This window comes from Hirundo rustica, chromosome 1, assembly GCF_015227805.2.
Source record: "Hirundo rustica isolate bHirRus1 chromosome 1, bHirRus1.pri.v3, whole genome shotgun sequence".
Classification (NCBI taxonomy): domain Eukaryota; kingdom Metazoa; phylum Chordata; class Aves; order Passeriformes; family Hirundinidae; genus Hirundo; species Hirundo rustica.
Window position 1 is genome coordinate 112939663 of NC_053450.1, and position 15518 is coordinate 112955180.

Sequence of the window (15518 nt, forward strand, 5' to 3'; positions counted from 1 at the left end):
GCAAACAGGCAGCAAACACAAGGGTTTGACAACACAGCAATCTGCTGATTGTCACTTGGATATTCATAAGGAACAAATCTCTCCCACCTTTAGATTTCATATCATTTGTTATAAGAAGTCATAAATAATTGAAAGTCACATGATAAATTATTCAGCTAAGCGCACAGTTTCCAAGGAATCCTAGCATGAGTCTGGATTAAAGCTATAATGCAAGTCAGATGCAGAAGCTGAGCTGACACCCCACAGCTACCACACAGTGGAGCAGTCCAGGGAATTTGGCACTTTTCAGCATGTCCTTTCCACCACAGAGACATATAAATACCTTGTGAATATTTATGAACTAGAAGTCCCTATTGCCTACTGTGTACTTCAGCTGCTTCCCCATACATGGTTATGAATCAGTGATACTTAACCCAGAGCTTCCCTTGGCACAATTGATTAGGACATTCATTATCTTTAAGTGATGGCACTGTCCTTCAAGACTACTGCTGAATTTATCTCTGCTGTAAAAGACTTTGTCTTTAACCATAATTACCTGTTATCATTAACTGAGAAGATATTCAGGTGGACTAGCATAGAAGCGACTGCAGGAATATCACTTAGTTGTAAAAATGCTGGTACAATCCTGCTACTTTCATTATACAAACAAAGTTATCTGCTTTGGGTATGTCTAGGTTCATAATGTCCAGGAACAAATAAATATCAAAAAATCCACAAACTAAGACATCCTGTGTAGACTGGAACTAAGAAGCTTGCTTTTGTACAGACGTGTCTTTGGTGCTCAACTGACTTTAGGGTCTAAGATATGAATTCTGATTCTAGTTTCTTCCAAAAGAAGAGGGGAAATTGATAATCTCTCTCCTGTATAGATTGTTTAGTCCACGAGAAACTTTGCTCACACTGAAGAATCTCCCAGGTTCTGACCTTTCTACGAGGGCATTCTTTTTGTTCTCTACTCTGCTGCTCTCACATAAATTGCAGCGACTTCTATCTGAGATATTCAACCCTCTGTCATACTCGATAAGAATCATACAACAGGACCAAAAGCTCCTGCACCAGAAAAGAAATTTACAAAACAAAAAATACCAATTAGGAAGTTAAGGCAAGGAATGTGTCATACAATGCAACACTTAAGATAGACTTATAGTAAGGGACCCTCATATGCTACTCTGCTTGTGGTACTTCATAACCTTATTGTTCATAGAGTAGGCAAGTCAACCATATCATACTGATCTAGTATGATCTGAGAAAGTCAATAATCCTGATCCCATCCACACACAGAACTGGAGAGAAGCATGAATCTGACACGTACTTCTTAGAAGGGCAGGCACTGCTGGCCTGAGCAGCCCTGAAAGTTTCATGTGATATAAATCTGATAGTTTGAGGTATGCCCCAAATAATCAACTCTCCTCCCCCAGCTGAAGCAGCTCTGTGCATAACAATTCACTCACTACAGCTATAATCCTCGAGAGATAACAAAATACAAGGAACAACCTAAAACAGTTTCTAGAATTATGCAGAAGTTTTGCTGAGCATACTTGAAATTACATGATAACCACTGCTAGTCTCTGCTTTAACTCATTCTGTAGACATTGCAATAATGGAAAATCAAGAAACATATCCCTGAACAGCTTCTGTATCAATATGTCACTTTTCTTGTGAATTTTTATTCCCATGATTTATTTTTTATGTTTTTTCATAGTGCTTTAGACTATAGCAGTTTTCAGGAAATTATCTGCGGCTGAGTTTACACAAGATTTGTCTCAGCATGTTCTAGATCACACAGAATGACACAGAATCTCTAGGTTGGAAAAGATCTTCAAGATCATCGAGTCCAACCCAGCCCTAACACCTCAGCTGAACCATGGCATCAAGAGCCACATCCAGGTTTTTTTTTTAAACACATCCAGGGATGGTGACTCCACCACCTCTCCAGGCAGACTATTGCAGTACTTTTATCACTCTTTCCATAAAAAACTTTTTCCTAATATCCAACCTCTATTTCCCTTGGTGCAGCCTGAGACTGTGTCCTCTCGTTCATCAGATCATCTCCGAAAAAATAAAAATAGAATTTTAATCCTGCTGAGGTCACAGTTGTGTTGTGTGTTTTCCTGTAAAAGTGCCTTCAGAGCTGTATTAAAATCTTTATTTTAACCTTGTAAATTTTCATTCAAATATATATATAACACAAGCAGCAACTAGTACGGTTCCATATGAGATTATCTGAAAGCAGTATTGAGAATGACTTCTAGCATATTTTACCACCTTATGAAACCAGTATTTCTAAATCCTACACTCCATATCATTATGCTACCTGTGTTTTCGTGCTCATCTGGGACAGTGTTTTTGTCATCCACTAACATATAAGTGGTAGAAATTTGGGGGGATCCCCTTGCTAAGTCACACTCGAGGCGTGGAAGGAATGAACTGTGATAGGCGAGCACCCCCTCGTGATGGAAGGCTTAAACACAGCATTGCACATCTTAGAGTACCTGGGCTGGTTAAATACTGGTGTGTTTCTACTGTACTGTGGTCACAAAAAGGGACTGATAAAAAATTAAAACCAAAAAGACGTCATTTGATATTCAGTCTCTGTCCTGAAGATAGCAGAAGACACACTCAGGCTCATCCCTAAGGCACGAAATGCTGCGGGCAGTGAATGTTGGTTCAGGGCAGTCACTCTAAATTCCTAAGAAAAAAAATTAAAATGGCCACTTAAAAGCTTAAGGTATGTTTCTTGTTTTTGAGGTTTGGCAGGTTGTGCAAGCTTAAGGTATGTTTCTTGTTTTTGAGGTTTGGCAGGTTGTGCTATAGCAGCAAATGTGTGAGAGACTCACATTTCACTATATTGTTAATATTCTTAAGAATGAGTTTAGTAATAGCTGAATTCTGAAGTGTCTTAGAAGCTCAGGTAGTTCCTGTCACCGCATGTGCATGACAGACTATCTTAACATAAAAATAAAATGAAAAATTATCTTTATGGGTTTTAATGAAATATTTCATTAAAGAACTTTTTTTTGAGAAAAGCGTAGCTAAGGCTATGAGAGAGACAAAACTGTTTAAGCCATGTGAAAAAAGTCAAGAGCTTAGTGGACCCTAACCCTAACCCAAGGACCTGAGAAGCTGTAAATTGATGTAGAAAGAAAAGAACTGACAGAATTATGTCTTGGTTGCACACTTATTAAAGCAATAAGGCAATAATGTGTGGCCGTAAGTAGGCAAAAGTGAGGCACAGATTAATCAGAGAAAGCTCTTTAATCATAGAAGTGCTCTTTAATGTGTCCATCAATAAGGACCAATAGACCCCCTATTTAAAGGAATTACATATTTCTGGCTGAGGGGCAACTTGCTTAGATGTTTCTGATGTACAACCACTTTTGGATAAAACAAAAATATTTATAATTAAATTTCACTTGGTGTAAGTATCGAGGTAGACAAACACGGTTCTACACAACAGGAAGTCCAGCCACAAGCCCAACACCAAACCCACATACAGGAATGCCAACACTCTGAAAATGTTCTTTTGTCATTGTGGCTTCAGGATCCCAAAGGGTTTATCAGTAAAACCGATGAGACTTACCCAAATTCAGGCAAGCTAAAAAAACAATCAAGATTTGCTGGCAATTTAAAAAAAAAAAAAAATCAAACCTTCTACCAGCTAGGTATACAGCAAATAGAAAGGCGTTTACCGGAATTTCTGTAACTCTTCCTCCTCAGGTTTCATTTAGACAACTCAGTTAAAAAAATTAGGGCCTCAATAGAGTACAATTTGTTTTGAGACCCCTCCAACAATCTGAGTCTTTCCTGTAACATAGAAACAATTCCTGAAGGCAACCAACTAAATGTTATCAAAAAAGTCTGCTTCTACCTTATATCCTCACTAAGGTTAGACAATTAAGGTTGTAACATAACACCAAACTGAGAAATGAGACACAAATACAACAAAAATATCCACAATCCAAGAAATATGTTCCCAACATTTTTATTTAAAGCATGTGTAGGGTTTACTTACAATTCTTCTCCTTGTCTTGCTTTTCTGTCATTAACCAAATACACACTTCCAAAGCTTCCATTGCCAAGTTTCCTCTGAATAGTGTATCTTCTTGCAATCACAGCATCTGAGCAAGCAGAATTAAATCTGGCAACAGTGACATGCTTAGCAGAAATTTCTTGAAATTTCAGCATTTCTCTGTGCAACAAAAACTACACAAATTTCTCAAGGATGTAGCTTTCAAATCCTTTTATTCTTCCATGGATGTTCACAGGAATCACTTGAAAGAGAAAAATACTGATTTGTCAATCTATTACTCTTATTAAACTTCTCATTTAATTCTGTGGCAGTGTTTACAGTACCCAGCTTGCAGCACACATAAATGAAGTGGAACTGCTAAACTGCAGGCAGCAGACTTGATAAGCAAACTCCAGATAATGTAGATGTGACAGTCCTCCTCTAAATCAACTTTAAATTGATTCACTGAACTGACAGCACAATTCCCCTAGATACGGCACTCTTCCTCACCACCTGTCTTTATACTACCACCGTACCTAACACCAAAAATATCTGCATTTCAGGACACTAATTTCAAGATTTTTGTACATACTGAAGTATAACCTCCACCCATAATTCAAGTTCTCTCTCATCTCTGTTTTCTCTGCTCTTCCATTTACCCCTCAGATTTCACCATCTGTTCCAGCACTTGACCTCACAGCTTCACTGTGACTCACTACTACTAACTTCTGCAAATTAGTTCCACAGAAAATCTGCAAGATTTGCAGTAAAACCCAACTCTCCCTAAAGTTAATTTCTTCTTCATTGTGTCCTTTCATGACTCACCTTTCCAAACTTTCCCCCAAGTTAGCTTTGGCTGGGAATTCTTGGCTAACCTGAGGTCCTAATTCTGCAAACGTAAGGACAGCAAAGGCCAAGCTCTAGCGTTCCTACGGTTTTCAATAGCTCAGCATGAGTTTAGAGTAACTTTGTTTACTCAACCTTCCTCATTCCAAATGAAAAAGGGGAGGTGTTTCACTGCACATAATAAAACAATATTGCTTTCATTACTTTGTCTTTATATAATGCTACGTGCATCATTTTGCTGGAAGATCCTTTGGAGCAAGCAAAGGTGTTGCAAGGTCGGTGCTTCCATTGTTACCATCCATCAGCACTGTAGAGTAGCAGGAGTACACTGGCCTCCGTCACCACATCATTTCAAGGCCAAGGCAAGCACATAAACGGGATTTTCATTGTGGTGGTGGTGGTTTTGGAAGGGCAAAGACAAATGGCCTAATTTTAAAAGCTGTACAATTTTAGGTTCCGAGTCACTGGCTTCTCTTTCAAATGAATGCAGAGCCTGAATTAAGATTACAGATTTGCGTCTTGCAACAACAAACTCTGTGTGCGTGTGTATGGGCACAAGAACCTATTTTCATACCCATCTGCTGAGCTGCTGTCACACTATATCAAAAAGCCTGACATTACACTGTCACCATGTTATGAAACCCAGATAAACTTTAATTATGAAAAGACATCTTAATAATACAAATCCTGCATGTTTTTTAAACTACAGTGCTCTTAATACTGTTTCTTTATTCTCTTTCAGCAACACTGACAAAAATTTTGAAATGCCAATGCTAAGGAAAGAATGTCAGCTAGAAAATTATTTCTCTGTAACTCCAAATCTTTCTGAAGGAGCCCAAATGGATCATGCTGAGGTGTAGAGGAGGGGAGGGCAGAAAGATGAACTCCATAAAATATTATATTGTCAACTGTAGAAAGTTTATGCAACTTTCATTTACTGTTCTAGTCTCCTAACTGCTCTTTTATGCATGGCTGCATAAATCCCTTGAGAAATATCTGCACTTAAAAAAACTGCTGAACTATCTATACTATTTTTTTTTCCTTTCTGAAGTCACTGAACACAGCTCACCTTCAAATTTTCATACTTACTTGGCCCTAGGAATGTAGGACAATCCTTTACACCACAAGACCATGCTTAAGATCAAGTAGCTCACTGAGGTTAACTTCTCTGCTTTATTTCTAATAATGCCTCTCTCCTTTTCCTCTCTATGCTTCAAGTTCCCTCCCTATATAATAATAGTAATAATTACCATGTAACTTTGTGAAATGCTTTAGTGTCTATTGCTGAGGAGAGTTGTAAGGCAGGAGCCAGTGATCACCATTGTGGCACCTGGGGCGCATTTTAATGGCACAGAAGAGGAGGATTGCTGAGCACTGCATCTGAAAGAAATGCCTTTTAAGAGCTGACAGACCTTAAAGATTGATTCAGCCGGAAGACTGATGGATTCTTCAAGAAGTATATGAACCACAGCCTCTCCTACCTCACTCAAACCTTTAGCCCAACCTTCCTTGTGTTCTTTTCCTACCAGTGTCCATCTCCCACCGTTTCCCAAGCTGCATCAACTGCTTCATTAAAGCTCAGAAGAGATAGAGATAACACAAAGCAATCAAGTCTCCAGCCCTCTTTTCCTAAAAAAAAGTCAGTATAATCCTATCCAGTATCTTTGGTAAGGAGTTTCCTTTGTCCCATCCAGTACTCCCAAGTCTCATCCCAGAGCCAGGCAGCCTGCTGATGCCAACCAAACTGATGAAATTACATTGTCTGGATCACTATTTTTAAGTATTTTCTTCGTTGGCTAGAGTTAAATCTTCCTTTTTGTGCTGCAAACTAAAGGAAAGTTGCTGGTTAGGGTTTCATAGTTCCACCTACACACACTAAGCGCAAACCATCTCAACTTCTTCCCTGACCTTTCCTAGTTTCTGTAAGACTAACCTTCAGGTTTCTTTAGCAACAGCTAAGATTCTCTGACATTTTCTGCTTCCAAGATAATCCCTTCTTTGCCAATAGAGACAATTTTCCAATTTTATCAGGTTTTCTTTTTATTCCTTAAGAACCATTGTGCTCCATTAACATTTGCCACCCTCCACCCCCCGCAGCACAAATTCTAACGTCTTTGTATTCAGCTCTAAATACCTTCAGAATTTACTACCTTGATTTTTTTTCATGGTGATGACTTAACTGACCTGTTCCTTTACGTGTTTTGAAAATTCAAAAAATGAGATTTTCCTTGTGGTTTTTTTTTCCTTCATAGAAAAATAAAAAGATAGATAGACAGATCACAACTTTTTAACACTGGCTCCATTATTATTTTCTGCAACATATTTATAAACTTACCCAAGGCTAAAGTGACATCATCTCATTTAGCTCCGTTTTTTACTGTCCCTAGAGAAATGATAACTATTTTTTTTTTTTTATTAGCGCTGGAAGCAAAGGAGCTTGAGGGTATCAAATGTACTATTGAGAGGGATAAGCGTACTATTAGATTAAGTATCTCCCTGTCGCACAGTCGAGAAGCCGAGATCCCCTAGGATAACCTCGGCGATGTTATTACCTTGTTACAAGACTCCGTAAGACCCAACACACAAGTTAGCGCCCGTATTCCAGCACTGCAAGGGGCGAGGGCGGCGTGCCCGTTCCTCACCCCTCCGGGACAGAGGGGCACTCCCCGGGAGCCGGCGGTGCCCCACGTCCCCGCCGCTTCCCGCCGCTCCAGCGCCCGTCCGGACGGCGGGGCTGTGGTGGCTGGGGGTGTCCCGTGTGTCCCCCGTGTGTCCCCCGTGTGTCCCGTGTCCCCCGGCGCTCCCGCCCGCACCGCGCCGTCCGCGGCCCCGTCGCCAGGAGACGGCACGCGCGCCCCCGCGCCGGCGGGCGGGAGGAGCGGGAGGAGCGGGAGGAAGCGGATGCGCGATGGGAGCGCTCCGCGTGTCACCGCCGGCGCCGCTTCCGGCGCCATGGGCGTCCAGGGCCTCACGGGCTTCGTGGAGGAGCGCGGCGTGTTCTTCACCGAGCTGCGGGTGCGGGACACCAAGCTGGTCATCGACGGCAGCAGCCTCTACCACTGCCTCTGCTTCGCCCCCGACGCCGACTTCCGACGCGGCGGCGACTACGGCGCCTTCGCCGCGGCCGTGCGCGACTTCTTCGGCGCGCTGCGAGCCTGCGGCGTCGCGCCCTTCGTGGTGCTGGACGGCGGGCGCGGCGCCGAGGACAGGAAGCTGCCCACGCTGCGGGGCCGCGCCGCCGAGCAGCTGCGGGCGGCCCACGGGCTGTCCCGCGGCGCCGGCGGCTGCCTGGTGCCGCTGCTGACCCGCGAGGCCTTCGTGCAGGCGCTGGGCCGGCTCGGCGTGCCCTTCGTGCAGTGCTTCGCCGAGGCCGACCGGGAGATCGCCGGGCTGGCCAACCGCTGGGGCTGCCCCGTCCTCTCCCTCGACAGCGACTTCTTCGTGTTCGACCTGGCGGGCGGGTACTGCCCGCTGTCCCACTTCCAGTGGCGGAGCGTGCGCGCCGCCGCCCCGCCGCAGGGCTGCTACGTGCCCGCGCGATGCTTCTCCGCGGAGAGGTTCTGCGGGCACTTCGGGCGCCTGAGCAAGGCCCTGCTCCCGCTCTTCGCCGTCATGAACGGGAACGACTTCGTCGGCCCGGAGGCGCTGGAGGCGTTCTTCAGCAAGGTGCGCCTGCCGAGGGGCTGCGCGGCGGGGAGGGGCGGGAGGCACCTCCGCCTCCAGGGACTGCTGAGCTGGCTGGCGCAGTTCGCGGAGCCCGCCGAGGCCGTGGACAACGTGCTGAAATACCTCAAGAAACACCAGAGGGAGGAAATGCGGGAACTTCTGTGCGCCTCAATGGAGGACTATGCTCCGTCCGAGGTGAACCTTGAGGACTTCTTTCAGAACGGGAGCTATGAGTGCGAGGCTGCCAGGAAGGCAGACGTACCGCAGTGGGTACTCGATGCTTTGGCGAAAGGTAAGCTGGCCCCATTCGTCATCAATGCCCTGATACTTAGAAGTAGCTTCCTCCGCGTTCAGGTGGAGAACATGCAGAGACCCAGTGCTCATTGCACAGCTTTGCCCATCCGACAAGTTATCTATGGACTGCTTCTGAGAGTGTCTCACGGTACTGAAGATGCTTCTCCAAGGAAGCAGACCAACGGGCCGCCCATTGTATGTGAATTTGACAGGTGCCAAAAGACACTTAAAAAAGCATTCGTTCAAGCAGCAAGCCTACCCCCAGATTTTTGTGATGATCGTTTTCCTTTGGACAAGCTAATGGAGGTAAATGGTTGTCATGACAGATCACAGTTAACAGTGTTTCACGAGTGACACAAAAATAGTTGGGACTCACGTTTGCCATTTGGCCACTAAAGGTGATGTCTGAACCAAGGCAACTCAGTAAGTAACTACTTAACACAGAAGTATCTGTATTATTTAAGAAGGTACATCACGTTGTCTTCATCTCCTTTCCTTCCTGCCCCTCTCCAAGTGTACCAAGACAAATTACATGAGAAGTTGTGGTGTGTGTATATGCAACACTCCCTGAATTTTCCATTGGAAGCCCTTATTTCATCCTATGTATTTTGTTACACTAATCACTGCTTTTTATGGCAAGGAACTCAGTTTCGTGTAGTTTAGGAAAGTCCGATTTTAACACTACAAAACCTGATTTGTATTTGATCAAGCTGTGGAATGTTTCAGAGCAATGTTGTGAAACAAAATCTGACCCGTGCCTTTTTACTTGAAGTGTTTAACGTGTCAGTGTTGCAGCTGCCCAGTAATTTTACCTGCCCCAAATATGTTCCTGCTAACATGAACCTCCGATGCTTGCCAGACAGAGCAGAACAGCGCCTGAAAAACAGGAAAATTATACTTGGTTACTTCCAGTCACCAGTGGAGCACTTCCATGAAAATTCTAATGACCAAGACTGTAACTCTTGCCACAATAGGAAGTAGTCTCCCATTCTCGATGTTGCGTAGCTGAGGTTTTGTATGCAGAAATTTCTGCAACGCCTAAAATACAAACCGTGTGTTTTAATTCTGCATTTTTAAGGCACATGCTCTACCCATTCTGGCCTTCAGACTGATGCATCCGTGTGTGGGCTGTGCTCAATGTTTTTATCACTTGCTGGTGGCTCCTTTGTAAAGGAACCAAGTTTATCACTGCTACACCCATTAAATGCTACAAATAGCTATAGGTCCGAAGTACAGGTTACTTTACATAGGTTATTGGCACACCCTTTTAAACAATACACAACACTTAAGAGTTTGAAAAATCAAGTTTCATGTTAAGAGACATTAATGGCACCTTACTTCAACCTCGGTGTGTGTGCTGTTTGTTTAATGAATTTGAGCTTTGCTACTACAATTTTCCTTAGTGAATATTACCAATTGAACAAAAGTTTAGAAGAAGTAATGTTGTTCAGCATTTAAAGTGCTCCAGGCAAAACTGACTTCAGTTTCGTTTCTGCTGTGGGAATGTCTACCTAAGAGTAGGCAAAACAATCCTAATCAAGGTTTACAAAGCACTCAAATTGCAGCTGAACAGCCTGCTGCAATTCTGCATGCATGAAGTTATAGACAAAGCTTACAACACCACTTTCTGGAAGTTAAATGCCTCAGCAAAAAGGGAACATGTGCTAGGAATTAATTACTTATTAGTTACTTTTATCTTTCTACCTGAGGTTTAACTGTGTCATTTTTAAAAAAATACTTCCTGATCAGAATATCTGTGAAACTTAAATAATTTTTTATCAAAAATGTAAAGCAGTAACTAATTTACCCAGGAACTTATTGGCTTTTTAGAAATTGCTCACAAAAGATCAAGTCTCTTACCTCCAATTTTTAAATCTGTTTTCAGGTGCCCGCGTCATGCCGTCAGATGCTTTTGCTGGAGACTCTGGGAGTCAAAATGAGTTTACTAGAACCTATCCCAAGTCATTTACAACTTCCTGTTGCTGTGACGTGTTACTGGATACGTTGTTCAGAACCAAAAGTTAAGCTGAACCAATTAAAGGCTCTGCTTCTAATGATCGTTTCTGGAGAACTGCAGAGGATAACCGACGATCCAGGTATGTGTCCAAAGAATACAGTTTTAGGTTGTTCAGCTACTACAAAAATCCAGACCATATTTTATTTTTCCACACTTAGAGTGAGTTGTCCAAATTTAGAGGAATTAGCCTCGATTTACAGTGTGACAGTGAGGTGTCACACTCTTTGCATTGATATGCACAAAGAAAAAGTGCTAACCATCAATTTAACATTTTATATAGGTAAAACAGTACTCTACCACATTGTAAAACATTAATTTGCATTTATAAGTACTTTCTTTAGGATCAAAATATTAATTCAGATATAAAAGTTACAAAAAATAAGCTTAACATACTCAGGCATCAAAAAACTACTGTTGAAGCATTGCAGTACTTTTTTTCCTTTTGAGTTTTTCTAAAACCATTTGTATTTAAAAATGCTGAGTTGCCCAGGCAGCATTTTTCTGTCTTGCATTGCATATCTAAAAGTATTACATAATCACATAAATTGCTTCAGTAATATTTATAGCTGTTAGGGTTATGGACATTTCCTCCATTTGATGGCAAAGACGATGCATGCCAGGGTTATGCAGTTTCTTTAGGTTCTGGCTTATAGACACCAGACTGACAGGGTTTCCAAGTGGGTTGTAGTGTGATGGAAAGCTTGTTTAGATTTGATCACACTGAATCAATTAGGTTGGAAAACACCTCTGAGATCACAGAGTCCAACCCATGACTGAACAAAAACCACCCTGTCAACCAGACCATGGCACTGAGTGCCACATCCAGTCTTTCCTTAAACACCTCCAGGGATGGAGACTCCACCAGCTCCTTGGGCAGCCCATTCCAGTGTCTAATCACCCCTTCTGTGAGGAAATTCCTCCTAATGTCCAAGCCCAATTTCCCCTGCTGCAACTTACGGCCATTTCTCCTTGCCTTATCAATTGTTACCTGGGCGAAGGTAATACTCCCACCCGGCTACACCCTCCTTTCACCCTCCCTTTGTACTGTTCACAGCAGAACATTTATTTCCAAGTTATTTTTCTTATTTATAACCTAGATCCCAAAGTTCTACCTGCTGAAGATGACAACGTTGCGTATAACGAATTTCTAAAATGGAAGGAAAAGAAATTGGAAAGTAACGACTTTGATTTAGATGCTGCACACAGTTTTTGCCAGTGGCAGTGCTGTCTTCAAATGGGATTGTATCTCAACCAGCTACTTGGTACTCCTCTCTCTGAGCCAGACCTAAGTAGGTAAGGTTGTTCCAGAGATCTGCTTTCTACACAAGCCCCTAGTGGAATGTGTTAAAGTTTAATTTTCTCTGTCAAACTCCTTTGTCCAGTACTTGTACTAGAAGTCCCTTCTTTAAAAGAGTTATAAAGACTCTTAGCATAGGAGTTTACTGTTGGATGCTGTATGTTTTTGTCATCGAGCAACATGTTTCTGTACCTGTCCTGCTGAGGTGCAATTCTAAATGCAGATTCTCTCCTTTTGAGCAGGCTTTACACTGGGACCCTTGTGCACAGACTGTATCAAGAGCTTAAATCAGCACCTTCAGTGGAAAATCTGTTTATCTTATCTTCAAAAATGGCTCAGCTTTACCTGGTTTTGTTAAATACAGTGGAGTCAATGGTATCTCCAGACTTCTTTCAGAAGGTGACGAAGACCAGATCAAAGTCCTGCAAAAAGAAGAAAGCATCTAATAAGAAGAAAACAGCCATCCGATGTCCTGTGCCAGAAACTCAGAATTTATGCAATGTTAATAGGTTTGCATCACTGCAAGTGGATGACTGAAAGCATTATTCTTGGAGTAACTTCTAATGCCATGCTGATGAAAGAAGTAACATTAATATATGTGACTGTATTGGAATTCACTCAACTGTTTTCACACAAGTTCCTGATTCAATCTTTACCAAAAACCTTGCTTCAGGGGATTTTTTTATTTACCTTTTTGTAACTTACATTTGTATAAAATAAATGCTGTCTAAAAAGTTTTGGTGTTTCGGTTTTTTTTAAGGGTATCAGTCGAATTGAAAAAGAAAGCAAAGTTTTTCAGCATTTCAAAGCAGGACTATTTTAGAGGAATTATTTTCCTGAACATTTATAATTGGCTCTGCCTCATCTCCCTGAACACTTAATTTACAAAAATCCAACTTTAAAGTTTGTGTTTCAGGAACACAGTGGTTACAGTTTAACACTTAAGATTAAAATAGAAATCGACAGATTTAAAAATATCCTAAAATCAGTTACTGGTGGAGTACTTCTACTCACAGGGGGACGTAGCTTTGCTCAGTGACAACTGACTAAGTTACAGTGTTACAGGTTCTGTCAGTGCTCAGGGAGAAATTTCAGATTTTATTTCTCCCCTTCTCCCTGGGATGTGTTTAAAGAAAGTTACATGCACACACAAAGCTGTCACACGGGAGCAAGTTTCTACAGGTTTGCTAATTCTCTGTAGTTCTCACAGTAACAGTGTGCAATCCTCTGCTGTTAAGATGTTGTCACTCTTATTCTTTCTACAATGGCTATATTAAAAACCTCTTTTGACTTCCCCTATGTACCCTAATTACTTGACAAACCCTTGCGATCAACACGGTAATACTGAAAACCAATTTATATATATATATATTTTTTTAATCCTACATCATCTACTTCTCAGTGCTTTGCATTAGCAAACTTGCCAGCATAATTAGTCATAAATGCTTTTCTTATGAAATTATTTGTTTTCCCTATGTAAAATATAGTCACAGTTGGGTTTTTTCTTCTCAAGAATCCACACACCTTCTCTTGCATTTAGGAAAATCATGACTTCCATCTCTAATAATCAAAGTTTTGCCCATAACTTACCAGAATTCAAGCTTGATTCCTGCATTGTGTGCTCAAATTTTCAGTCCTGCTTGTGCTCCCTATTACCTCTGTTCCCATAGAAGTAACTCACCATATCTTAGGATTTAGAGAAAAGATCTCCTATACCGTATAGTGTTGATACTGCCCAAGTATAGTCAATGAGAAAAGAATAGATCCATAAGGTGTTGCATTAAAGGGAAAACTGGTTTCAAGATACAGCCTGTCCTAGCAAGAAGTAACTTTTTTTCCGGTACAAAAGCTGCTTCTTAAGTGAACTACCAGCAGATGGCACGGACACCCAAACACACCACAAGCCAGACCCTCACAACCCATTTCTCTAAAGATTTCTATGTACAGCAGCCTACAGTATCACATTTCCATCAGATGACTTTTAAATAAAAGTTGAAAGGGGTTAAAATTACTGATTTTGCTAACTAAAACTGAAATTCTTAATTGTCCAAATCATGCTCCTCTCCATTATGATCCCATGTGTTTTACCAAACTTGTAGTTCTCTGGAGTTTTTAATCATCAGAAACAGTCACATGCAAAGTCAGTCTTAAATATAAAAATAGAGGTATGTTTGATTCCACTTTGTTACTGCTGGTGAGAAGAGAGATCTTCATTTACTCTCAATCCCACATCAGAAAACTGCTGGAGATCATAACATTTCTTGAGGCTTGATAAGTCATACTTTCAATTAGATAATTCAGAAGACTGGAATAAGGTCAAATATTCCACTTCAGGATAAAAACACTGCTATGACCACATGGCATTATGAGAATACCTTTGTGAAAACTGAATCAGTAAGAATGACTATAGTGGAAATATATTCTTAATGCAGAATTCAGCATTCTTTATTGCTGATGAAATGATACACACTCATTGCAAAACCCAGTCCTGTAGGCTGAGAAAATTACTGATTCTTGAGTTACAATGCAGAATTTAAAGTGTTAAGAGTTTCCTTTTTTGACTTATTATAGGTCTTCTGTCTTCTTTGTAGGAAAATGTTTTTTAAAGGGCCCTTACTTATTAAAACCAAAATTCTTTATTCCATGCTTCAGTAGAAGCAAGTAAATTCTTTGGTTTTTGCTTATTTCCACCCCATAAGAAATGCCTCTTAATTTTTATGGAAAGTTCCCACTATTGATTCAACTGCTCTGAAAAAAAACCAAAAAAACAACTCTCAAGCCTGCTGTAAAGTGGTAATGAATCACAAGAGAAGCCAAAATAATGGCAATGGAATTCGGTCCAGGCATTATTTATATATCATGACATTGAACTAGATTTATTACTTGTTAGTATTTTGCCTTGCACTGGAAAACACAGCACCAAAACTTCTGGCAAATTTAAGTGAACTATGCTGAACTAAGCCCACCCTGCAATAAGGCAAAATTGTCCTTAGGAGACTGAAATTTTATTTGTCTAGAATGACATACCTTATTCAGAAAGTGGGACTTGTGCTGGCAAAGGGGCACTTGGTAATATTTGTTTAAAAACTTGGCAATGACACTTCCAAGCCAAGAAGAATCTAGCGTTCATCTGTATTTATCTGTACTTACCTAGATTTCCAGGACTCCAAGACCAAGAGCAGAGCACAAAGCAGTCAAATCCCATTGGAAGAATATCAACAATTTACGACTTATATGAAAGGTATAGTCGCTGTCCTTTCCCAAAATCAAAGTTTGTTCAAGATTCTTCATCAGTACGCACTGTCAGCTTTTACTATCTGTCTTTATTAATGAACACTGAGGATTATATTAATGAAGTGTTCTGAAATTGTATTGAAATACTGAACACA

General features: G+C 41.3%; 2 protein-coding genes across 4 annotated transcripts in view; one reads left to right on the forward strand and one right to left on the reverse strand.

Annotated features, from left to right (window-relative positions):
• NEK11 (NIMA related kinase 11) overlaps positions 1 to 7533 on the reverse strand; it is an 84702-nt gene extending 77169 nt beyond the window's left edge. For all 3 annotated transcript variants that reach the window (XM_040065740.2, XM_040065748.2, XM_040065757.2), the window contains exons 1-2: positions 7408 to 7533; positions 4013 to 4271 (exon numbers count right to left, since the gene is read on the reverse strand). In XM_040065740.2, the coding sequence (XP_039921674.1) occupies positions 4013 to 4185 (173 nt within the window). In that variant the 5' untranslated portion in view covers positions 4186 to 4271; positions 7408 to 7533. The remainder of the gene's footprint in view (positions 1 to 4012; positions 4272 to 7407) is intronic.
• A 265-nt stretch (positions 7534 to 7798) lies between these two features.
• On the forward strand, positions 7799 to 12863 carry ASTE1 (asteroid homolog 1). The gene is made up of 4 exons (XM_040087813.2): positions 7799 to 9121; positions 10701 to 10911; positions 11930 to 12125; positions 12372 to 12863. Exons 1-4 carry the CDS (start codon positions 7808 to 7810, stop codon positions 12664 to 12666), a joined length of 2016 nt encoding a protein of 671 aa, XP_039943747.1. The 5' UTR covers positions 7799 to 7807; the 3' UTR covers positions 12667 to 12863.
• The last annotated feature ends 2655 nt before the right edge of the window (positions 12864 to 15518 follow it).